Here is a 24,700-nt window from a genome sequence, read left to right on the forward strand (position 1 = left end):
ATTTCATACCTAATATAAGTTGGACATGCTTGCATAGCAGTGCATGTAGGTGTACATCCTTTTTAAATTAATTTATTTAAAACTGTTCCCTATTTAAGAACGTTTTGCATTTTGCTATTGCAAATGTTTTATGTACATCTTTGTACAAATATTGCTACCTACTTAGGTGAGATATCTGTAAAGGAAGATATCTGTAAGGCATGTTTCTAGAGATAAAATTTCTCTGTCAAAGAGAATTGCATTTAAAATTTTGCTAGATAGAGCCAAGCTAAGTTTCAAAACGTACCTCTAAACTGCCATCCCACCAAAGCTGGTTATTGCTGATATTGCTGTTGTTATTTATATTTTTTGTATAATTTTATTTGCCAAATGTGGTTTCATATCCCCTAAATTATTTATCTGTGAGTAACCTCCAATTTTCATGCTTTTAAATATATTAACATGAAGAGGGCATCACAATGCAAGCTCTAGGAAATAATTCTAACCAGTGTGGACTTTCCCATTCAACAGCAATAGTATCATGAGTCTGGAAACATTACGAGAGGGTACATAAGCTTTCTTCTACCTTTAGGCAAATTACACCTAACTCTCCCCCACCGCCACATTCTTATTTAATTGCAACTTCAAACAGAAATTTTATCAGGCAAACTGTTTACTGCATTTCCTTATATATTCATTCTATAGGAAAGTGAAAATAATGTTCACACAATTCTAAACAATTGGTACACTTATAAACAAAGAAGTTAGCAGGCAAATGCCAGGGAAAGGACACCTATTTGAGGTTACTAACTTCAGTTCTAGCTTTAGAAATTAATGTTACTAATAATAAGACATCTTTTTCTTGGTAACACTGTCAACAGAAGAGGTTAACTGATGTTCCAAACTTAATACAGGACACTGGGGATAAAGACTATGAAATCTGCAGAGTCAACTCTTATTTATATATGCCAAAATAAAAGGGAATCATTGTTATTCAGATCTGCATGTAACTTACTTTTTGTAAAGAGTGAAATTGTAAATATGCCTGGGGATATTTATAGAGTTTGGTTACGCTTAAAATTTGATCTTTCAGTGAAGTTATATTCACAAACTTTTACAAAATGTAACATAACTTTAAAAAATGAAACTTTAGCCTTTTAAATACTGCAATTTAGTGATTTCCAGGCTACTAATAATTCTGTGTTCCTTTTTAAATGACTATGTAAAGTAAGTTCCAGTGGTGATAACTTTCTAAAATAATATTAATTGAAACACCTCTAGAATTAAAAATGTAATCTATGAAGTTACTGATGTGAAATAATTAAATTTAAAAGCTACACAATAAAATTCAAAATTCTTCATCAAAATCAAAACCTGAGAAACTCTATCCTTTCACCCTACAGGAATTACTGTAAGATTTTCAGAACTGTAATTTAAAATATATTGTCTTTTATAACAAAGCTTAAAACCAATTAATGGCAAATCTATGATTATATTATACATTATTTGTTCTACTTATGATGAATGCTGTGTGGTATGAGATATTTTCTATAATAAAGGATGTTTCAGTATGAAACTTCACAATTAACAAGTGGTCACTCCCTGTCTTTAATATCCTCATAACTCAATGTCACCCAACTCACGTGCCTGTGAATATGCTGGGACATACTAAAATTTCTACCCATCACATGCCCATTCACTTGGCCTTTGTATACATTTACGTGCATATCACAATCTGTGATATAAAAACAATGAGATAAATTTCAACAAGCCATGTAAGAAATCAATCATTTTATAGTCCCTTTCGTCTTCTCTCCTGATGCTTTTCTTTGCAGCCACTAATATCCAAATCTTGGCATTCTCTTCCAATCTTGTGATTTCAACTTTTTAAAAAATGTAGAATACAGGGAGGGTACAGGGAGGGTAAATTTCACATAGGAGCTCCTTGGTTTCAGGGAGACTGAGAGGAGGTTCAAAGGACCCTCTTGCATCCGCCATTCCTTAAATAACTTTAATTCAAAATAATCAATGTGCCATTGAGGGATATTTTGGGGTGGCCTGCCCAGGCCCCAGTAGTTCTAACTCAGGCTTCCAGACCCCAGAGCTTCTACTCTTAACCACTCTATACTGACTTCCTAGCGGTAGCTGATGCTTCAGAGATGTTTAATGTGGTACCGTGACCCATGATGACTGAGGTTCCCCAAAAGACTGGAAAACATTAGGGATGGACCAAATGCACACTTCCTCTTCACACCAAACTAGGAAAAGTCCTATCTGCAAATTGTATCCTCGAAAGCAAGTATGTATATACCTCATTGTCATGGATGGCACCCAGGGTTTTCTTCCATATGCTTTCAACAAACTACATTTTTCCTCTAGATAGATTTATATCTTCTTTTTTTTTTTTATAAGCCTTGGCTTTCTTTTAATTAATACCAAAAGGTTTTCCCCATTATGGCCTGAAAACCTAAGTGCTTAAGAACTAAGCCATCATTTTCAGTAAAGCCACAAAAGAAACAAAAAAGGGCGCATTCATAGTTTTTAGATAATGAGATCCTTATCTAAAGACGGTCCTCAAGCCAATCAGAAGTCTCGTGTATGCAGAACTGCTAGGTTATCAATCACGTGGGAAAACTCGGGTACCTTGATACCGACAAATTGGCTTCAACGTTCCGGTACTCGCACCTCTAAATCGTTAGAGACCAATTTAAAGATCTCAGGGGCCGCCTCCTGGGCTCCCAACTGGCAACTTGGAAGGTGTCCAGAACTTGGAGAAGCAATGAAACTTGGTGGAAAATGGAGGCAGTGGGTGATGGGCATGTGTTTAATTTTTAAACTAGCAAAACTGGGGACTTCGCGGGCACCCTGTAAAGATTCCCGGCCCTGAAATTAATACCACTAATAATCGTCTGCCAGTTTTTTTTTGTTTTTGATGGAACACGGTAACTCTGCCTTATTTTATTAATAAACAGATACTTTAGTGGCATGTTTCACTTATAGGTATTTTGGTTCCTAGTATTTAAAATACAGTCACAAATCCAATAATGGGGGGAAAAATTCAATAAAGGGGAGACAGCGAACACGTATATGTATGAAGTATCACTTAAAAGCATTTATTACCGTCGGTGTGTTGGGTGGTGACGGCCAAAGTGCGGCTGTGGTTAATGTACGTCGCAGGACCCTGAGCGGTTGGAGTCGCACCACGGCCCGGACTCGTCGTCAGTCAGAACACTGGGCACCTCACGCTCTAAAAATGGCGGCCGCGCCTCTATCCACCAGAGAGCACTACCCCAGAGGAACGTCACGTCATCAGGGCAACGACGCTCTTGCGTAAGGGCGCGACGCGGGTGAAAGTTCAGGGCTGAGGCTGCGAACCCTGGCGCCGCGTCTGGGCCCAAGGCGAGGCCGGAACCCAAGCGACTCCCAAGGTTTTCGGCCAGCCGAGCGTTGGCCCGGGCCTGGGAGCGGACGAAGCGCGCCTCTCCCTGCGCTCGGCCTCGCCTGGCGGGCCGGAGGCTGGACGCTCAGACGCGACCTCAGGCTGAGGGGCGGGGCGAGCCGAGCGCCCGGCCCTCCCCTGAGCACGCGAGCTCCGTTCCGCGCCGGGTGGCGCCCGCTGGAGTTGACGTTAGCCATGGAAACGGGGAGCGGGTCGCGACGCCACCGCGGTAAGCTGGTTACCCCGGCCGCCACAGCTCTTCTGCCTCCGCGTTCGGACCGCAGGCAGCCTCCCGGCGGGAGCGCCCTATACGGGTTTACCTGCAGAAACGCAGTCCCCGGGATGCCTTCGCATCGCCCCTTCCTTCAGGTGACTCGAGGTACGTTAGATCCCCGACACCCACCTGGGAACTTCTTGGTAGCCTTAATTTCCAAGCCCGTGCAGAGTGATTATTGCACTTTTTAAGACGTGAGATGAACTCAGTCGCTAGAGGCATCAATCTGGTGTGATTTTAATTTTCTTTCGTAAGGCATCGTTAGCCTGTTGAGTTTTAACATTTTATTTCTAAGAGACACTTGCGAAATGGAAAATGGCCGTTTCAGTCTTAGTTTAGGGATGACTTTGTTATCCCAATAAAGTTTACACACTATGCCCCTTACTACTGTGTTCATTCTCTCTTTATCTCCCCTTTTGCCCCATAATGGTCAAATCATGGACCCCTGAACAGGAACAACCCTTTCCCCACTGATCTGCATCCTCTCTCCACAGCCCGCTGTTTATCAAGGACCAACATTTACTTCGATGAAGCCTACTCCATCAGAAGTCATTTATCAGGCCTCTGAATTAATTTTCTCTCTTATTCAGCTGTATAATATTAGGTGGATTTTTCCTTTGTTAGCTCATTCCTTCATTTAGGGCAAAGACCATCCTTTATATTATTGGGTGTCTACTACCACCTATGCCAAATTTCCAAACCGTTATCATAGCATCCAAAGCCAGTTCAGATGTTGCCATTTTAGTAATTTAACTGTTTGGGCACCTGACCATTGCTTTAAAATTTCCTACTTAAAGAGATGCCTGTTAGTTATTAACTGCCACAGAAAATACCACGTTGAGGATCTTTTCTGTTTCTTTTTCTTTTATAAGAACTTTATTGAGAAAAAAATTCACATTCCATACAATTCAATTTTAAAACATTTTCATCACTCCCAAAAGAAGCACTGTACCCTTTAGCAGTCACTCTCCCTGCCCCCAGTCCTCACTATATCCACCAGCCCAGGCATACTCTAATCTGTTTTCTGTCTTTATAGATTTGCTGGTCCTGGACAATTCATATAAATGGAATTATACAATATGTGGCCTTTTGTGATTAGCTTCTTCCACTTAGCGTTCTGTTTTCAGGGTTCATTCATGTTGTGGCATGCATCAGTACTTCATTGTCATTTATAGTCTATTACTATTCTATTGTATGGATATATTACATTTTATTTCATCTGTTGATGGCCGTTTATGTTGTTTCCATTTTTTGGCTATTAATAATATTTCTGCTATGAATGTTCATGTACAAATTTTTGTGTAGACTTCTCTTGGGTAAATACCTAGGAATGAAATTGTTAAGTCATATGGTAACTCTATGTTTAGCCTTTTGAGGAACTGCCATACTGTTTACAAAGCAGCTGCACTATTTTACATCTATCACTTGACGGTTCTGATTTCTCCATAACCTCGGCAGTACTTGTTATTGTCCGTCTTTCTGATGGCCAGTCAAGTGGATTTGAAGTGATATCTCATTGTGGTTTTGATTTGCATTTCCCCAATGAGTAATGTTGTTGAGCATCATTTTGTGTGCTTATACTGGCCATTGGTATATTATCTTTGGAGAAATTCAGATCCTTTGCCCATTTTTAAATTATTTGTTTTTTCATTATTAAGTTGTAAGAGATTTTTCTATATTCTAGATATAAGTCCCTTAACATATATATTTTTTGCAATAATTTTCTCCCATTCTGTGAGTTGTTTTCAGTTTCTTCATGGTGAGAACCTTTTCTTTTAGACACTTTCCCCCCTTGTGTTTGTTTATGTCTTATCAAGCAGTCCTACCTGCCATGGCCATGCTGGCTTAGTTAACAAAAGTTTCCTATTTTGACATTTGTATATTTCTCTTAGGTCCACCTTCCTCTGAAAACCCTTTTTCCAAATTTGTCCTTCTATTTCTTAATTCACAAAAGAAACTTCCCTTTCATATGTCAGTAGCTTGGTGTGATTGAAAAACTCTGTCTTCCTCCAGCTGACATTATGTGTTGGTTCAGTCACTTAATATCACTGGTTCTCAGTTTTACTTTCTGTAAAATATATTGATTTATTTCTGGTAATTCATGTGAGTGGTAGACTTCATTTGCCTGGTACTTGATTTTGAAGGAAGAGCTTATTAATCCATTTGAATTTATAATGGCTGAGATGTGTGAGGTGTGGGAAGGGTAGATTGGGATAGGAGCAGAAGTATTACTGGCAGTGCTGCACGTTTATGCTGCTTTGATGTGACCTTTGGCTGTTTCCTACCATCTTAGTTTTCTGTAAGTAATGGAATGCTATCAGTTCATGTTCTAGTGTTATACATTTGGGAAGTGTGACTCATAGAACCAACAACTCATCATTCCACCTGGGAAGCATTGCCAATACATAATCTGCAATAAATAGATCCTTTGAGCTATCTAATCACCCCTCCCATCCAGTCAGTTTTCCCTACATACCACTTCCTGTGAATTTACAGAAAACTCTTAAATTGAAAGACCCTTCAAAATCTGGAATTTGAAAAATTACCATTTTGTATAGCCAAAGAGATGTTAACGTCCTTGTTCTTTTTAGGTGCTTGGGTAGATTTTCCTTTTACTGGTAAGGGAGGAGTGTGCTTACTACATAACTGATAAACTAAAACACGCAACGTATTTTTCATCTTTAAGCACCAAAGGTCTTTCAAAAGACTCTTCAAGAATCTAGCTGTTCATCCATGGCATAGCATTTGGTTCAGATCCCATAGAGTATTTTCATAATTACAGGGATAACTATCTTTGCATCTGTAGATTCCTGTTAGTACCCTCAACAGTTAGTACTTGGCTATCTAAAAAGTACACATATGTGTTCTGGTGATGACAGATGATTTCTATCCAGAGTAACTGAGAAATTAAGTTGTTTCATATCTTGCCAGATTTAGTAAAATTTGACAAGTATATTAAAACATAATAAGTTTCCTGAAAGTACAACAAAACTATAGTTGAGGTACAGTGCAGAAGTGCTCAGTAAATATGTGTGGATTCAATATCATCTTACACCTGTTAGGATAGCTGTTATAAAAAAACAAAAGATAACAAGTGTTGGGGAGGATGTGGAGAAATTGGAAGCTTCCCACTGTTGGTGGGAATACAAAATGGCACATCACACAGAAGTAACACAGTGCTACTGAAAACAGTATGGGGAATCCTCAAAATATTAAAATTAGAACTGCCATGTGATCCAGCAATTCTGCTTCTGGGTATTTATCCAAAAGAATTGAAAGCAAGGTCTTTCAGCATATTTGCACTTTCATGTTTACTGAAGCATTATTCATAATAGCCAAAAAGTGGAAACAAACGAAGTGTCCATCAGCTGATGAATGGATAAAGAAAATGTAGTATATATATATAATGGAGTATTAGTAAGCCCTGAAAAGGAAAGAAATCCTGCCATATGTGACAACATGGATGAGCCTTGAAGACATGGTAAATGAAATAAGACAATCATAGAAGGACAAATACTGCATGAGTCCACTTATATGGGGTATCTAAAATCATCCAAGTCCTAGAAACAGGGAGTAGAATGATGTGCCAGGCACTTGGGGGAGGAATAAATGGAGAGTTGCTGTTTAACAAGTTTTAGTTATACAAGATAAATAAATTCTAGAGATCTACTGTACAACATTGTGTTGCTAGTTAACAATACTGTATTGTACGATTGAAAATTTAAGAGGGTAGATCATATGTTAAGTGTCCTTGCCATAAAAAAAAAAATCTAGTGTAATAGAACAGAAAATAAATGTGTGGACTCAATGAATGAAGTCAACCAACAATAAAAACAATATGCTAGATTAAAAAAAACCAAAGTAACCTTTGCTAACCAAAATCAGGCAATTGCTAAAACTTCTATTTCTAGGAATTCTTTTTGCCAAATTTAGAGTACTATAAATTCAGTATAATCCCCCAAAACTGCCACTTTTTGTTATCTCTTTCTTTGTTTTAAGGGATTTTCAGGCTGATATATTGCATGATTACTGAGTTAAAGTTTTGGTAACTAGGTACTCCTTTCTAGGTCATTGCTAAATTGATCTCTGTTTCCTACCCTTTTGGATAATGGGTAAGAAATGTGGCTCAAATTCCAAAAAAAGTAACATTTCTATGGCTATTTTGTTGGCCTGCTTTCAGAGTAGCATATGAAGAAAGCATATGGCCTAAATGATTATTGTGATGCCACCCTTTATCCCTTAACTTCTCTTTTCACAGCTTAAAAATTTTTTTCTCTAAGCCTTGAGCCATTTTTCATTTTAACATGTTGGAGGTAGCAGCCATATAAATGCATCAATCTGTTGTCTTTAACAGTCTTTCAGAGCATATGCCAAATTCTCATTCAGGGAGTTAGTTTTAATTCTGATTTTATTTTTTCATGCTACTAATCCAGATTAGGACTTAGAAGATCTCTCTATAGAAATGTAACTGTCATTTCATACAAAGAAAATATTTTTGAAGTATTCCAGGATCTGTAATTAAAGTTTAAGTCAAACAGTACCAATTTATCATAATTTTTGCCTAAACAAATTTACAGTATCTGTCATGTAATCCTCTTTTATCCTTAAAATACTAGAAAAAACAACCTGATGTACTTGCTACCTATCAAATTTCCATAATTTTTTTTCTTGTGTACCTTTGTTCATGACATTCCTCCTTAACTGGTGTATCTTTTTAACTCTCCTTCACCTACCTAAATCTTTAAAGTTGTGATTGAAGCCCAGGCTGATATTTCTGAAAGCAGTTTCCATAAAACACTGCACACATGATCTATTATTAGATATCAAGGGAAAAATGGGTTCCAAGGACAAATAAGTTTGGAAAACTCAAATGACATATTTTAAGCAGATTTGCAGTGGTATTTTTTTTAACTTGAAGATGTCTCAGAGTCTTTAGTCTGCTGATACCCATTGTGACTCTTCAAGATTACAGTCTGGTGTATAGTTTCTCAAACTTCTTTGACCACCGACACCTTTTCAAAAAACATTCTGTAGGGCAAACAATCCTGTATCCTTCAGCCTTTCTTTTTATATTCCATTAAAATAAATGGCCATCCCAGTGTCCTCCACCATTCTCCTAAGGCTTCTTGAGGGAACTTATACCCTTCATACTTTTTCGTCTGCCCTCACTTTATTATTGCTCCTGCCTTATTTTGCCTCTTGTGTCTGCCATTCTTCCTGTTTTTCTCTCCCAGTAAGAACTAGCTGCTCCTTCCTGGTAATGAAGGACATTAAAGTGTAGCATAAGACAAGGAGCAAATTAAAATTGGACTTCTGACATGTTAAAATCCTCTAGCCATTTCCTTCTCCATGGGAGAAACCTAGCCATGTTTCTCCCTCAGGCCCATCCTGTTCCAGTATTACTGGGATACTATACTGCTCTAGGCAAAATCTTCTCTGAGCCAATAGTACTATCATTAGACGCCATTATTTAGTCCATAAGAAAAATATATGAAGATACTTTCCAAACATTTAAAAACTGGGAATAAAGAGTTTATGGGTTTACTGTTTTGAATGGGGCAGGATATGCCGGAAGAAGTTTTCAAAAACAGTAAATAACATCCAACTTCCCTTTTAACAACAATATTTAATGTTCTCCAACTTTAATCATCTTACTTAAGCTATGCCAGTAATGTAATAAATACATGCCTTTCTGTGCCAAGGTACAGTATTTTACTAAATATTATGGAGAATCAGAAGTACCTCAAGATTTGGCCCTTACCCACAGATAACTTAATAGTAGAGAAAAGAAAAACATTTGAAAAGATAACATGTAAAGAGGTGAACAATACAAGAAATGCCCTCTGTTGATACATGTTACAAGATGAGTACTATGAACAAGCAATGTTTTTGATACACAGATAGGAGAGAGGCATAGTTTGGTCTAAGTGCTCTGCAAAATTTTCAGAAAGGATTAGACTGAATCTTGACAGTTGACTAAGATTAGTAATTATGGATGGAAGGAGAAGACATCCTGGGCAAAGGAAAGGGTATGAACATAGGCACCCAGAAGGCCACAGGATGTGTTTGCAGGGCATGGGTTGAGAGTTCTAGGGGATATTTGGTATTTTAAAGAGGTGTCAAAATGTTATATGTAAAATACACACAAACACAGCCTAGTGAGTGTGACTTCTGAAATTTTTTACACTTATACACACTGAATAACCATGTATACAGACAAGTGTGTGTACTTTTTTTTTCTAATACAAACGGGATCGTCAGTGTGTTTATTGTACTTTGCAATATATTGTGGGCATCTTTCCATGTTTCCAAATCAACAGTAGATCTTGAGAGTATTCCACTGTCTGGAATATCATCACAGAGTATTCCATCAAATGGATAAGAACATTTAAACTAAATTTACAAAAGACTCAGAAGTACTAAAAGGTTAATGAATATGGGTAGTAACATGCAGCTAGATAATCTAGTTTATAAGATATCTTCAATTTCTGGCTTCCTTTCCCAGCGAGCCATCTCACCTTGTTCCTCACTTGCCTCAGTGGAGAAGGAGGGGCCAGCTTTTACCTAACTCCCTGGGGAAATTTCAGGTACATCCATCCAAGCTCGATTTCCTGTCTGATAGCATCATCCATAGATAATTGAAATCAGAATCTTCACTCACACTCATAGGGGCATGTCCTTTCTTACCTATGGCTTGTACTGAACAAGCATATCAGTACAATACACTGACATCACTAACATCGGTACAGGAGATATGCTCATTCAGAGGGGAGGGAGGCAATCTTCATTTTCTGAGATTAAACCATCAACCATTAAGGTTCCATCTGGCCCTGTGGTTCTGTTGTTTTGTGAGTACTTGCAGGGCTGTCATGTGAGTAAAAGCTATGACTTTCTATATAGAACTAAGGCTAGTAGCTGGAAGATATAAGACGATAAATGTTTACAGTATAAAGAATTTCCCAAAAGTATAGCAAGAGGTGCTCTAAGGTAGTAATTCTTAGTGATGACCAAAAAACCTTTTGTGATACCCAAAAGCTCCCTCTATGGCTGATGTTGGTTGGGTAGAAGTGACTTGCAGAAAGACTCTTAAACTGACAGGAAGAAAGGTTACTTTAAGATGGCTTTAAATTTTTTGTGTGTGGTAAAATACACAGAGCATAAAATTTACCATCTTGACCATATTTCTAAGTGTACAGTTCAGTGATACTCAGTGCATTCACATTGTTGTGCAGGCATCATCACTGTCTCTCCCCGTGATTCTTTTCATCTTGTAAAACTCTATACCAATTAAACAGTAACGACCCATTCTCCTCTCCCCTCAGCCCATGGCAACCACTGTTCTGCTTTCTGTCTGTGATTTTGACTACTCTAAGTACCTTGTAGATTTCTGTAGTATTTGTCTTATTGTGACTGGCTTATTTCACTATGCATAATGTCCTAAAGTTTCACCTATGATATAGCAATTTGCAAGATTTCCTTCCTTTTTAAGGGTGAATAATATTCCATTGTATGTATATACTAAATTTTGCTTATTTATTCATCCTTTGATGAACACTTGGTTTGCTTCCACCTTTTAATTATTGTGAATAATGCTGCTGTAAACGTGAGTATACAAATTATTTCTTTGAGACCCTGCTTTCAATTCTTTGTAGTATATATCAAGAAGTGGAATTCTTAGATCATATGGTAATTCAATTTTTAATGTTTTGAGGAACTACCATACTGTTTTCCACAGCAACTGTACCATTTTACCTTCCTACCAACAGTGCACAGGGTTCCAATTTTTCCACATCCTTGGCAACACTTACTTTCTGGGTTTTTTTTTTTTGATAGTAGCTATCCTAATGAACATGAAGTGTTATCTCATTGTATTTTCATTTGCATTTCCCTAATGATTAGGATGTTGAGCATCTTTTCATGTACTTATTGCCATTTGTGTATCTTCTTTAGAGAAATGTCTGTTCAAGTTCTTTGCCAGTTTTTGAATTAGATTGTTTGTGTTTCTGTTGTTGAGTTTTAGGAGGTCTTCATATATCCTGGATATTCATAACTTATTTTTTTCTCCCATTCTGTTAATTGTCTTTTCACTCTGTTGATAGTGTCTTTTGATGCACATGATTTAATTTTTGTGAAGTCCATTTTGTCTATTTCTTTTGTTACCTGTACCTTTGGTGTCATACCCAAGAAGTCATTGCCAAATCCAATATCAGAAGCTTTGTCCTATGTTTTCTTTTAAGAGTGTTGTTGTTTTAGGTCTTATACTTTAAAGCTCTTGATCCATTTTGAGTTACCTTTTGTATATGGTGTTAGGTAAGGATCTAACTTCATCCTTTTGCATGTGGACACCCAGTTTTCCCAGCACCATTTTTTGCAGACTATTCTTTCCTCATTGAATGGTCTTGGCACCCTTGTCAAATATTTGACTGTATATGTGAGGGTTTATTTCTGGATGCTTTATTCTATTCTTTTGGTCTATATGTCTGTCTTTATGAAAATGGCTTTAAACTTAACTTTTCATTTCTAACTTAGTATATGACCCCTGAGGTAATGCTTCACTAGCTGATCTTGTTAACAGGTAACTGTTTTTCAGAAACAGGAAAAGGGAAAGTTGAAGAGAACAAAATCCATATTATTTGATCCTTAGTTTTTTATGGCCCTTAAATGAAAATAATCTAGACTAAAGCATATATGGGTCCTTTTATTATTTCATGTTTTGCTAGTTCTGGTAGATTTTGGAAACTGACAAGAGAAAGAGAGACTAAAAATTGAGTCATGAAGTGGTTTGCATGTGGTAACATAGTAATAATATGCTTAATAATAAGCATATAATCTGACTCTTGGAGTCTTTTGGTTTCCAGTTCATTGTCCTTCCTACTGCATGTTGAGCTGCCAGTGGCTTTTTATTGAAATGCTACTATTTTAGCAGGGTTTGACTTTTTGAATTATCAGAAAAGCCTAAGTTTACTATAATTGTTAAGTGATGTGACTAACACTTAGTATTTCCATTTTCCACTTCTATTTCCATTTCAAGTCAAAGGAATTATAGAGAATATCCTTATTTTATAGAGCAGGGGTTGGCAAACTATGGCCCACAGGCCAATCTGGCCCATAGCCTGTTTGTATATAAATACTGTAAAGTTATATTGGGAGACAGCTACTAATATCCACTTATCTATGGCTGCTTTTCTGCAACAACAGCTGGGCTGAGTCATTGTAACAGAAAAATATTTACTATTTGACCCTTTATAGAAAAATTTTGCTCACCCTTGTAATAGAAAAGTTAAGAAACAAACAACAGAAGCACTCAGGGAAATGATCGGTTAAACCACTAGCAGATTTGAGTTGAGAGTACTGGCTTTTGAACTTTCCTTTGACCTCAAAATCTGAAAATGTGGGTTACTTAAGAAATTCCAAGTTTATCTAAGTTCCAGATAAATTAATAGTGAATATGACTTTTTTCTAAATTAAAAAAAAAGTACTTAGCAACTGTTTGTTTTGTGCCAAGTATGTGTCAGGCAATGGGAAGGAGCTAGAGAAGTGAAGTTACAAATCCTGCACTAAGGAACTAACTAATGGAAATATGGGATTTTTCTCCCTCATGTTTTAAGTATGATATTTTCAAATAGTGATTTTTTTCTTTTTCTTAGAGACCGCTGTGTTACAGAAAAGGATGTGACTTTCAGAATAATCCTGAGTGAGAAGGATGAGTCCAGATGTGCCTCTGCTGAATGATTACAAACAGGACTTCTTTCTGAAGCGCTTTCCACAGACTGTTCTTGGAGGCCCTCGACTCAAGTTAGGCTATTGTGCCCCTCCTTACATATATGTTAATCAGATTATCCTTTTTTTGATGCCATGGGTTTTGGGTGGAATAGGAACACTTTTGTACCAGTTAGGCATCCTGGAAGACTATTATACAGCAGCACTTTCAGGTGGACTAATGCTTTTCACTGCATTTGTCATCCAATTCACAAGTTTATACGCCAGAAGCAGATCGGTGACAGTGGAAAGAATGCTGACCACAGATATCTTAGCAGAGGAAGATGAGCATGAATTTACAAGTTGTGCTGGTGCTGAGACCATCAAATTTCTAATTCCTGGCAAAAAACATACAGCCAATACCGTTTTTCATTCTGTTCTTGCTGGCTTAGTGTGTGGTCTTGGAACGTGGTATTTGCTTCCGAATAGAATAACCCTGCTGTATGGCAGTGCAGGAGGCACTGTTCTATTATTTTTCTTTGGATGGATGACATTGTGTATAGGAGAATATTCATTAATTGTAAACACAGCTACAGAGACTGCAACTTTCCAAACCCAGGATACTTATGAAATCACTCCTCTTATGAGACCTCTTTATATTTTTTTCTTTGTTTCTATAGATCTTGCACACAGGTAATAAGTTATCAAATACTTTATAACTTTATTTTTAAGCATACATAGTAAGAGCATTCTCCTTAGTATTAAAAGAAAAGAATCTATGAATTAAAAGTCACCAAACCATTGGGTGATAGGTTGTTTTGATGAATAATCTCATAGGACTAATCTTTTTTTTTTTTTTTGCCATACGCTGGCCTCTCACCGCTGTGGCCTCTCCCATTGCGGAGCACAGGCTCCGGACGTGCAGGGTCAGCGGCCATGGCTCACGGGCACAGCCTCTGCGCGGCATGTGGGATTTTCCCGGACCGGGGCACGAACCCGTGTCCCCTGCATCGTCAGGCGGACTCTCAACAACTGCGCCACCAGGGAAGCCCCAGGACTAATCTTTGTTAAACATTCATCCTAAAGCAGTAATTAAATCTTGTTGAAGAGTAAAAAGAAAACCCTTTATAAGATAAGATAAATAAGCAAAATTTCAGTCCTGTGTTTTACTTTAAATAAGGAGCTATGAATCTGTAAGATAGCCTGGGTGAAACCTGTGAAATGAGATGGAACTTTCCTGTGAAGGGAAAATAGAGAATTTATACACATAAATGTTAATGCACAGATTGAGTGGATTTAAGATGAATAGAATAACTTACTCAATTTTGTTATAGTAATTATATAGAATATTGATTTTTTTAAATCAATTTGCTATGGAAGAAAAATAGAAAATAGCAATTTTAAACAAAATTATTCGATGACTTCTTTTGCTTGCCTTTTCTAAATCTGACATTTCTTTCTCTGTTCCTATAGATTGCAGCTTTCTCTATCACAGGTAGAAATGTACTGGCACCACTTTATGGACTGAGTGTTTGTACCACCCCCATTCATATATTAAATCCTTAACCCCCAACATGGTGATATTTGGAGATGGGGTCTTTGGGAGCTAATTAGGATAATGAGGGTGGGGCCCTGGTATGATGGGATTAGTACCCTTATAGGAAGACACACTAAAGAGCCTGATTTCTCCCTCCAACATATGAAGATGAAATGAGAAGGCAGCTGTCTTCAAGCCAGAAAGAGAGTTTTCACCATACCCTGATCATGGTGGCACTCTAATCTCAGACTTCCAGACTCCAGGTCTGTGAGAAATAAATTTCAGTTGTTTAAGTCACCTGACTATGGTATTTCATTATGAGCTGGCTAAGATTTTGATACCAAGAAGATGGGTGCTCCCTTAACAAATACCTAAAAATGTAGAAGCGGCTTTGGAACTGGGTAATGGGTAGAGGCTGGAAGAGTTTTGAAGTGTGTGCTAGAAATGTGGACATTAAAGGTAATTCTGGTGAAGTCTCAAGACAGCAGTGAGAGCATGTTATTGGAAACTGGAGGAGAGGGCAGTCCTAGTTATAAAGTGGCAAAGAACTTAGCTGAATCATTTTCTAATATTTTGTGAAAGGTAGAACTTGAGAGTGATAAATTTGGATATATAGCCGAGAAGATTTCTAAGCAAAGTGTTGAATGAACAGCTTGATTTCTCCTGACTGCTTATAGTAAAATATAAAAGGAGAGAGATGAATTGAAGAAGCAATTGCTAAACAAAATGGAACCAGAACTTGAAGATATGGGAAATTTTCAGTCTATCCATATTGCAAAAAATGAGAAAGCATGTTCTGAAGGGAACACCAGGGGTGTGGCTGGACTGTCGCTCAGTGAAGAGTTTCTGAGTGATCTTTTCTCTTCCTGCATTCTTTAGTCTACCTAGTACAGTTGTATATTAATAATTTTAAATGACTTTTTCTATGCATTTTTATCAAAGACAAGTGTGAAACCTTTAGTGCTTAATTCATAGATTCTCAGGAACTGTTTGAATGAATGATGCATGTTTATATCATCTTAGCCACTACATATTAGAAAAATCTTTTTCTGGGTATGTGGATCTTAGTGAGTGTACAGAATTTGAAATATTTTTATGGTTATTAGAAAAACAGTTTTTTCTTGCGGGCTTAGATTTTTTTGCTCTAGAAAATTACTGTTACGTTGTCAGAAATTTTAGGATTTAAACATTTTTCTGTTATAAAAGAACCACAGTAATCATCTGTTTGATCATCCTGAGTCATACACATAGGAAAGTAATCACAATGTTTGGTTATTTCAATTATGTATTCTTATATTGTGCTCTCCTTGTGTATAAACACTTTTCTGTACTATTGGGGGATAAAATAGAACTTGGGTAACATTTCCTAAGTATACATATTTTTACACAAATTATCCTTTCCTTGAATATGTTAGCAAGAGAAGTGTTGTCTTTAAAAAAAGAAAACTGTACAAATCTACATGTTTTCCTTGACCTTCCTATGGTTTATTGTGTATGGTTTGATTTTCTTTTTTGTTACTGGAGTGTTTTCTTCTCAGAATGAAATGAATTTTATTTTAAAACTACACTACAGAAAGTATCCTCTAATTTAGCATCACATTGTTAACCTTGTGTTCGTTAATTCTCTCTGCTTATAAAAATTTGAAGGACATACATTATGAAGCAGAGTGCATTAGCTGGCATCGTCCTGATATCTGTGTAAGGAAGCACATTATACCATTATTATAATCAGAGTTGCTATGCATTTGCTTCTTGGCTATTAACATACACTTAAGTGTATAAATATTAGTTGCCTTTCTCCTTGACTTTGATTCCTAGCAGCTCAGATATTCAAGTACAATTATTATGCTATAAGTTTTGAGATTTAGTTTTCTCTTTTGAAAGTTGTCTTTGGAACTCCATAAGTACTACAGCGTTGTTGGTTTCCAGGCAAGGTGTTTGGCTAACCTTATTCCAAAAACTTAGTAACATATTGATAATGTTTATTCCTCTGTGCTTTAAAGTTTTTGTTAAATTATTTGAAACAATTTGATAATGTTAGGTATAACTGGTAAGTGCTGTACCAAAAACCAGTTTCTCCACTTAAGATAGAAGCCTTCACTACTTTATGAGACTGTGTTGTACAAGTTTGTGTTCTCAAATCCATACCACTGTTTATACAAAATAGAAACAATATTATATGTTTGTTAAATTCCCAAGCTAACCCACAGAGACATGTTCATAACCTAATGTTGCTGACCTCTGATTTTAAATATATTGATTTCAAATTCCAGGACCTGGGAGCAAGACAGTACAGGAGAGAGTAGGAAAAAGAGAAGAGCTTACTCTCTTTGCTGGCTGCTAAGATATGAACAGCAGGAAGGCTTTGGCTTTTCCAGGGTTGCTTGCAATTTTAAATTTAAAATTTTTTAACTCTATAGAATCATTGGTGGAATTGCAGCCAATGTAGTTTAAAGATTTAAGGGAGAAATATTTTCGCCCTGTACTACACTTGTATACAATTGAGTACTTGCTGGTATAGAGGAAGGACAGGGGTCACAATTTATGTTTTTGATCTTTTGCAATTTGGGATTGGGACCTTCCTGTAAATATTCTTTTGTTTCAGGGCAGAGGTGGGTTATAGAGGGAGGTGTATGTGTTTTGTTTTTCCTTTAAAGATCTTCTATTTATTGTTTTGTATGATTTAAATATTTTCTTTTTATTGTAGGTTTATGGTAAATATACCAGTTCTAGAACAAATGAATCAGATTTTACACATCTTGTTTATATTTTTACCCTTTCTGTGGGCACTCGGGACCCTACCCCCACCTGATGCACTTTTCTTATGGGCAATGGAGCAGGTTTTAGAGTTTGGCCTTGGAGGCTCATCTATGTCAACCAACCTACGGTAATTATTTTAAATATTATAGTGATATGTAATTCATTCTCAAAGAACATTTTTTCTTTTCAAGCAGATCTTTTTTTTCCCCTCTGCAGGTTGTTAATAATGTTCATCATTTCTACTGGAACAGCTGTAACATCATATTTCATTCCCAGCACTGTTGGTGTGGTTCTTTTCATGACTGGACTTGGATTCTTACTGAGTCTTAACCTAAGTGAGATGGTTTTTGGCTTCAAACACAGTGTGACCAGACACAGAGTTGGAACCAAATCTAAGGCTTTACCCAATGGTTTGGAAAAACAGTTTACTTGGAAGGAATACCTTTTCTACAGCATTGTATTAGTCTTGGCTCTCTTAGAAACTGGTTTGTTGCATCACTTTGCTGGTTTCTCACAGATTTCCAAAAACAGTCCCCAGGCTATTGTTGGCTATATTTTGATGATATTATTTATAATACTATGGATACTTAAAGAAATTCAAAGTGTCTATATATTTGGAATTTTCCGGAACCCTATCTATCCAAAGCATGTGCAGACTGTGACTTTATTCCTAGAGAAGCAAACAAAGCTCATGAAGATTGGTGTTGTCAGACGGATTTTGATAAATCTAGGTAGGAAGACAAATATTAATAAACTTGTATTTTATCTAGGAAGTGTACAAAAATATTATGGAATTCTTGTATTTGTATAATGTTATACTGCATACAAGTGTTTATTCTTTTATGTTTTGGTTTATTTATCGGTTTTTTTAGCTCATTGCTTAAATGTGCTTATAAAAATACTCATAGGCCAAAATAAAATATGGTAGAAGGGGTTATTTTGCCTTCATTAAATTTGTCTTTTTTTGTTTGCCTTAGTGTCACCTTTTACTATGATAGCATTTCTTTCATTGGACAGTTCCTTACAAGGACTCCATTCTGTGTCTGTCTCCATTGGATTCACAAGAGCTTTTAGAATGGTAATGCTAATATGCACTTAATAGTATTTTCCTATTCCCAAATTTAATTATGATTTTATTTACTCTAACAGTTTACTTAGATTATCAAATTCTGCCTAATAAAGTGGTAAATTTGTGTACTGCAGGTATGGCAGAATACAGAAAATGCTTTATTGGAGACAGTCATTGTATCATCAGTGCACTTGTTGATCTCCAATACAGACATATGGTGGAACCGAAACCTGGATACAGGAATCAGACTCTTACTGGTAAATACATTTTTAACAGCTTTAATGAGATGTATTTCATATACCATAAAATCATTCACTTAAAGTGTAAAGTTCTGCAGTGTATATTCAGAACTTTGCAGCCATCACCACAATCTAATTTTAGAATATTTTCAACATCCCAAAAAGAAACCTCATACACATTAACAGTCATTTCCATTCTGCTCTCCATCTCATCTACTCCCTACTCCAGCCCCAGCAACAATTAATCTACTTTCTGTCTCTAAGGATTTGCCAATTCTGGACATTTCACACGAATATGATTATACAGTATGTTGTCTTTTGCATCTGGCTTCTTTCTCTCACATGTTTTCAAGATTCATCCATGTTGTAGCATATATCAGTATTCTTTTTTTATTGCTGAAAAATATTCCATTTTATGGATATATCACATTTAGTTGATTCATTCATTAAATGATAGATATTTAGGTTGTCGCCACTTTTTTACTATTATGAATAATGCTGCTATGAACATTCAAGTACAAGTTTTTATATGGACATGTGGGTTCATTTCTGTCAGGTATGTTTACCTAGGACTGGAATTTCAGTTATGCCCGAACTTTATGTCTTAACACTTCAAGGTATTGCCAAACATTTTTCCAAAGTGATTGCACCATTTTACATTCTCACCAGCAGTGTGTGAGGATTCTAATTGCTCTACATTCTCACCAACAGTTGTAGTCTGACTTTTTCATTATAGCATTTTCATGGGTCTTTTCATGATTTTGATACTGCATTTCTCTGAATACTAATGATTCATCTTTACGTATGTTTATTGGCCCTATGTGTATGTTTTTGGGGAAATGTCTTTCAGATTCTTTGCCCATTTTTACCTGGGCTATTTGACTTCTTATTGTTAAGTTTAAGAGTTCTTTATATATTCTGGATATAAGTTCCTTGACAAATATATGACAAGCAAAAATTTCCTCCCATTCTGTAGGTTGTCTTTAGCTTTCTTGATAATGTCCCTTGAAGCAAAAAAGTTTTAATTTTGATGAAATTCAATCTATTTTTTTCTTTTGTTGCTTGTATTTTTGGTGTCATATCTAATAAACACTGCCTATTCAAGATCGTAAAGATTTGCTATGTTTTCTTCTAAGAGTTTTATAGTTTTAGCTCTTATATTTGGGTCTATGATCTACTCGGAGTTAATTTTTGTATATGTTATGAGGTAGGATTCTAAATCCATTCTTTTGTATATGGATGTACAATGGTTTCATCATAATTTATTGAAAAAGCTATTCTTCCCTTAATGACTTTTCTTGGCGCCCTGCCAGAAATCAAACAAATGTAAGGGTTTATTTCTGGGCTCTTATTCTTTTTTCCATTCATCTATATGTCTATCCTTATGCCAGTACTACACTGTCTTGATTACAGTAGCTTTGTAGTAGGTTTTAAAATTGGGAAGTGTGAATGTTATGACTTTGTTGTTCTTTTTCAAGATTGTTTAGACTATTCTTGTACCTTTGTGTTACCATAGAAATATTGGTTTTGGCTTTTCAAGTTTTTCAAAAAGGCATCTGAGACTTTGATAGGGATTGCCTTAGATCTGTAGATAAAATTTGGGGAATATTGCTGAAACCGAGCAGGACCCTGTGGGGCTCCTGGGCACAAAAGCCTTTCTGTGTCCCCTTCCCTGAGTTCCAAAGGGCAGGTTCAAACAGTTGCTAATCAGGGAAGGGAGAGGATGGAGAGACAAGTGAGGAGCAGTCAAGAAACAATAGTGCAGCCTTAGGAGCAGGGTCCTGGTTCCCACTCAAGGGATACACATAACAATATCTTTGAGCTCTTCTGCAGAACTAAAACCCCCACCGAATGGAAGGTGTTAACTACTTGATGAAGCACTCTTCATTCCAGAGAAGGTCACAGTTTGCCCATCATCACCTGATGCTAGATAATCTTTGGATTGAAGGAATGCAGCAAGGCACCCTGATCATTACCAGCAACCCTGCTCCCCTTGGCTATAAAACTCCTCACCCCACCTCCACCACCCCCACCCCCGGGTTTGAGACACAAAGTTTTGAGAACATTAACCCGTTGTGGCCCCCTTTGCCTGGCAAAGCAATAAAACTATTCTTTTCTACTTCACCCAAAACTCTTGTCTCCGAGATTCAATTCAGTGTCGGGATACAGAGGCTAGATTCAGCTTCGTTGCTGTCTTAAAAATATTAATTCTTCCCATTCATCTATATGACATGTCTTCATGTTTATTTATATCTTCTTTATTTCAACATTGTTTTGTAGTTTTCAGTGTACAAGTTTTACAGTTTTATTAAATATTATTCCTAAGTATTTTATTCTTTTTGATGGTAAGTAGATTGTTTTCTTAGTTAATTTTTTGGGTTGTTTATTGCTCAAGTATAAACTGCAATTGATTAGTTAATGTTAATTTTATATCCTGAAACCTCACTGAAATATTTTTTGTTTCTAATAGGTTTTTAGTGGATTTCTTAGGATATTCTGTATATGAGATCATGTCATCTGCAAATTAGATATAGTAAAGATAGTTTTACTTCTTCCTTTCCAATCTAAATGTCTTTCATTTCTTTTTCTTACCTAATTGCCCTGGCTAGAACCTCCAGTATAATGTTGAATAGAAGAGGTAAGAGTGGACATCTTATGAGGAAAGCATTCAGTCTTTCTCCATTAAGTTGATGTCTGTCTTTTACCATTCCTGCTTTTAGTTCCCTTCTATTCCTAGTTAAACTTTTTTATCCTGGAGGGAGTTGGATTTTGCCTCTTCTGTGTCTATTGAAATAGTCATGTGGTTTTGGTTCTTTAATCTACTAACATGGTGTAATATATTGATTTTCAGTTGTTAAACCAATCTTGCATTCCTATAATAAATCTCACTCAGTCTTGGTGTATAGTCTTGTCTTTATGTTGCAGGATTCAGTTGGCTAGTGTTTTGTTGAGAATTTTTGTCTGATGTATATATTTGTGGCTTTCTTTTCTTATCTTTTGTTTAGATATCAGAATAGTAGTGACCTCATAGAATGAGTTGGGAATTTCATATCAATAATCTTGAATGTTTGTAGTATTCAGTATGTATCTTAAAATATTCTGTACTATGTAGTATTTTGTAGTATGGAAGCCATCTGGGCCTCAGCTTTTCTCTTTGGGTAGCTTTTAAATTGTTAATTCAGTTTCTCTACTTGTTATAGGTATATTCAGATTTTCTATTTCTTCTTGAGTTGGTTTCAGTAATTTATGTCTTTTTCTAGGAAGTTGTCTGTTTCATCTAAGTGATCTAATTTATTGGCATACCATTGTTCATAATATTCTCTTATAATTCTTTTTATTTTGTTCTGTAAGATTGCTGGCAATATTATCTCTTTCCTTCCTGATTTTAGTAATTTGAGTCTTCTATGTATTTTTCTTGGTTAGTCTAGCTAAAGGTTTGTCAGTTTTGCTGATCTCAAAAAAACAGCTTTTCGGGCTTCCCTGGTGGCACAGTGTTTGAGAGTCTGCCTGCTGATGCAGGGGACATGGGTTCGTGCCCCGGTCTGGGAAGATCCCACATGCCGCAGAGCGGCTGGGCCCGTGAGCCATGGGCGCTGACCCTGCGCGTCCGGAGCCTGTGCTCTGCAACAGGAGAGGCCGCAACAGTGAGAGGCCCGCGTACCGAAAAAAAAAACCAAAAAATGAAAACAGCTTTTGGTTTCATTGATTTTTCTCTATTATTTTTCTATTCTCTGTTTTATTAATTTCCACTCCAATCTTTATTATTTCCTTACCTCTGCTTACTTGAGATTTAGTTGCTCTTTGTTTTCTAGTTTCCTAAGGTGGAAGATTAGGTTATTGGTTTAAGATCTTTCTGCTCTTTCATTTGTAGCTATAAATTTCCCTCTGAGGACTGGGTTTGCTGTATCACAAGTTTTGGTGTGTGTTTCATTCATCTGAAAATGTTTTCTTGTTTATCTTGTGATTTCTTCTTTGACCTGTTGGTTATTTAGGAATTTGTCTTCTAATTTCCAGATTTCTTTCTATTGTTGATTTAAGTCAGTTTTGATTGAAGGACATACTTTTCATGATTTGTATGAATACACTTAGTATGATTTCAGTCTATTGAGGTTTGTCTTATGGCATGATGTCTGTTTCTTAATCTGTAAAATATTCTCTAAAATAAGGATAAATTAAGGATAGTTGCTTAACTGTTTACTAGTGCTAGTTCTTATGACTTAACAAGCATGTAATGCAAAGCTTAATCAACCTTAAGATACACATAGCACTCTGTTCTCTTTAGTACTACATTTTTTTTAAGAGAGCAGAAACTAAAAATGTAGTCTCATTTATTTTATTTTTTATTTTTTATTTATTTTTTCTTTTTGCGGTATGCGGGCCTCTCACTGTTGTGGCCTCTCCCGTTGCGGAGCACAGGCTCCGGACGCGCAGGCCCAGCGGCCATGGCTCACGGGCCCAGCCACTCCACGGCATATGGGATCCTCCCAGACCGGGGCACGAACCCGTATCCCCTGCATCCGCAGGCGGACTCTCAACCACTGCGCCACCAGGGAGGCCCTAGTCTCATTTATTAATTGTGAGATTGGAGAAAATTATAACAAAGGATCTCATATAAGGGCTATTTCCTCAAAAATATTGGAGTAATAAAATTATACTGTTTTTCTTATATGATCTTGAAAATTTATGAAAGATATTTAAGAATAAAAACTTCATTTTTATGTCTCTGCAGGTTGGTATCATGCGTGATCGTCTGATTCAATTCATCTCTAAATTGCAGTTTGCTGTGACCGTACTCTTGGCATCATGGACAGAGAAAAAACGTAGAAAATCAACTACCACTTTATGTGTACTCAACATTGTCTTCTCTCCATTCGTGCTGGTCTTCATAGTTTTTTCTACACTACTCTCCTCTCCCTTACTCCCCCTCTTTACCCTTCCTTTGTTCTTGGTGGGGTTTCCTCGACCTGTTCAGAGTTGGCCTGGAGTTGTGGGTACCACAGCCTGTGTATGTGCAGATACAGTGTACTACTACCAGATGGTCCCGAGTTTGAACACTGCCCTGCAGTCTGCAATGGCAGCTGGAAGTTTAGGTAAGTAAATGGGTTGTGCTTAAGAAATCCTCACAAATGTATTTAAAATACAAAAAAATGAACACACAGAAAAACAGTCTTTTGATCCAACTGTTATACAGATTCTAATACTTTGATGTGCAGGCAGAAAGACTAAATATGAAGGAGTACATCTCCTACTCCTTACTTTGAGGGAAATAAAGTTATAAAAATACCAAGTGAAAATTTCATTTAGGTGATTTGACAATTTTTAAAAAACATTTTCTTGACTAAAATCAAGTTATAGTCCCCCCATGAAACATGAAAACACCTTATCCCAAAATTTTCATGAATTTTAATGAGTTCATGTCAAGTAGATGTAACAGCTTAGGCCCATAAAGAGTGAAAACTAGCATTATATAAATATCAGATTGAAGAGCTTAAAGGAGTTTGCTTTATCTTATTAGTTAATGTCTAGCAACTTGTCTGACAAGGTTACAGGGTAAGGTAACATAAAAGCTTTGGTCAGGGGCTTCCCTGGTGGCGCAGTGGTTGAGAGTCTGCCTGCCGATACAGGGGACACGGGTTCGTGCCCCGGTCCGGGAAGATCCCACATGCTGCGGAGTGGCTGGGCCCGTGAGCCATGGCCGCTGAGC

At 36.8% G+C, this 24,700-nt stretch overlaps 1 protein-coding gene across 3 annotated transcripts in view; it reads left to right on the forward strand.

Moving 5' to 3' along the window:
* Positions 1–3,371: 3,371 nt before the first annotated feature.
* Positions 3,372–24,700, forward strand: part of PCNX4 (pecanex 4) — a 56,842-nt gene continuing 35,513 nt past the window's right edge. The window contains exons 1-7 of one of the 3 annotated variants that reach the window (XM_081230276.1): positions 3,372–3,797; positions 13,340–14,084; positions 17,636–17,815; positions 17,905–18,419; positions 18,666–18,766; positions 18,892–19,014; positions 23,726–24,086. In XM_081230276.1, coding sequence (XP_081086402.1) covers positions 13,396–14,084; positions 17,636–17,815; positions 17,905–18,419; positions 18,666–18,766; positions 18,892–19,014; positions 23,726–24,086 — 1,969 coding nt within the window. In that variant the 5' untranslated portion in view covers positions 3,372–3,797; positions 13,340–13,395. The remainder of the gene's footprint in view (positions 3,798–13,339; positions 14,085–17,635; positions 17,816–17,904; positions 18,420–18,665; positions 18,767–18,891; positions 19,015–23,725; positions 24,087–24,700) is intronic. The other 2 variants (XM_081230275.1, XM_081230277.1) reach the window with 2 other exon arrangements.

Source organism: Mesoplodon bidens (genome assembly GCF_964165515.1).
Source record: "Mesoplodon bidens genome assembly, chromosome: 3".
Taxonomy (NCBI): Eukaryota; Metazoa; Chordata; class Mammalia; order Artiodactyla; family Ziphiidae; genus Mesoplodon; species Mesoplodon bidens.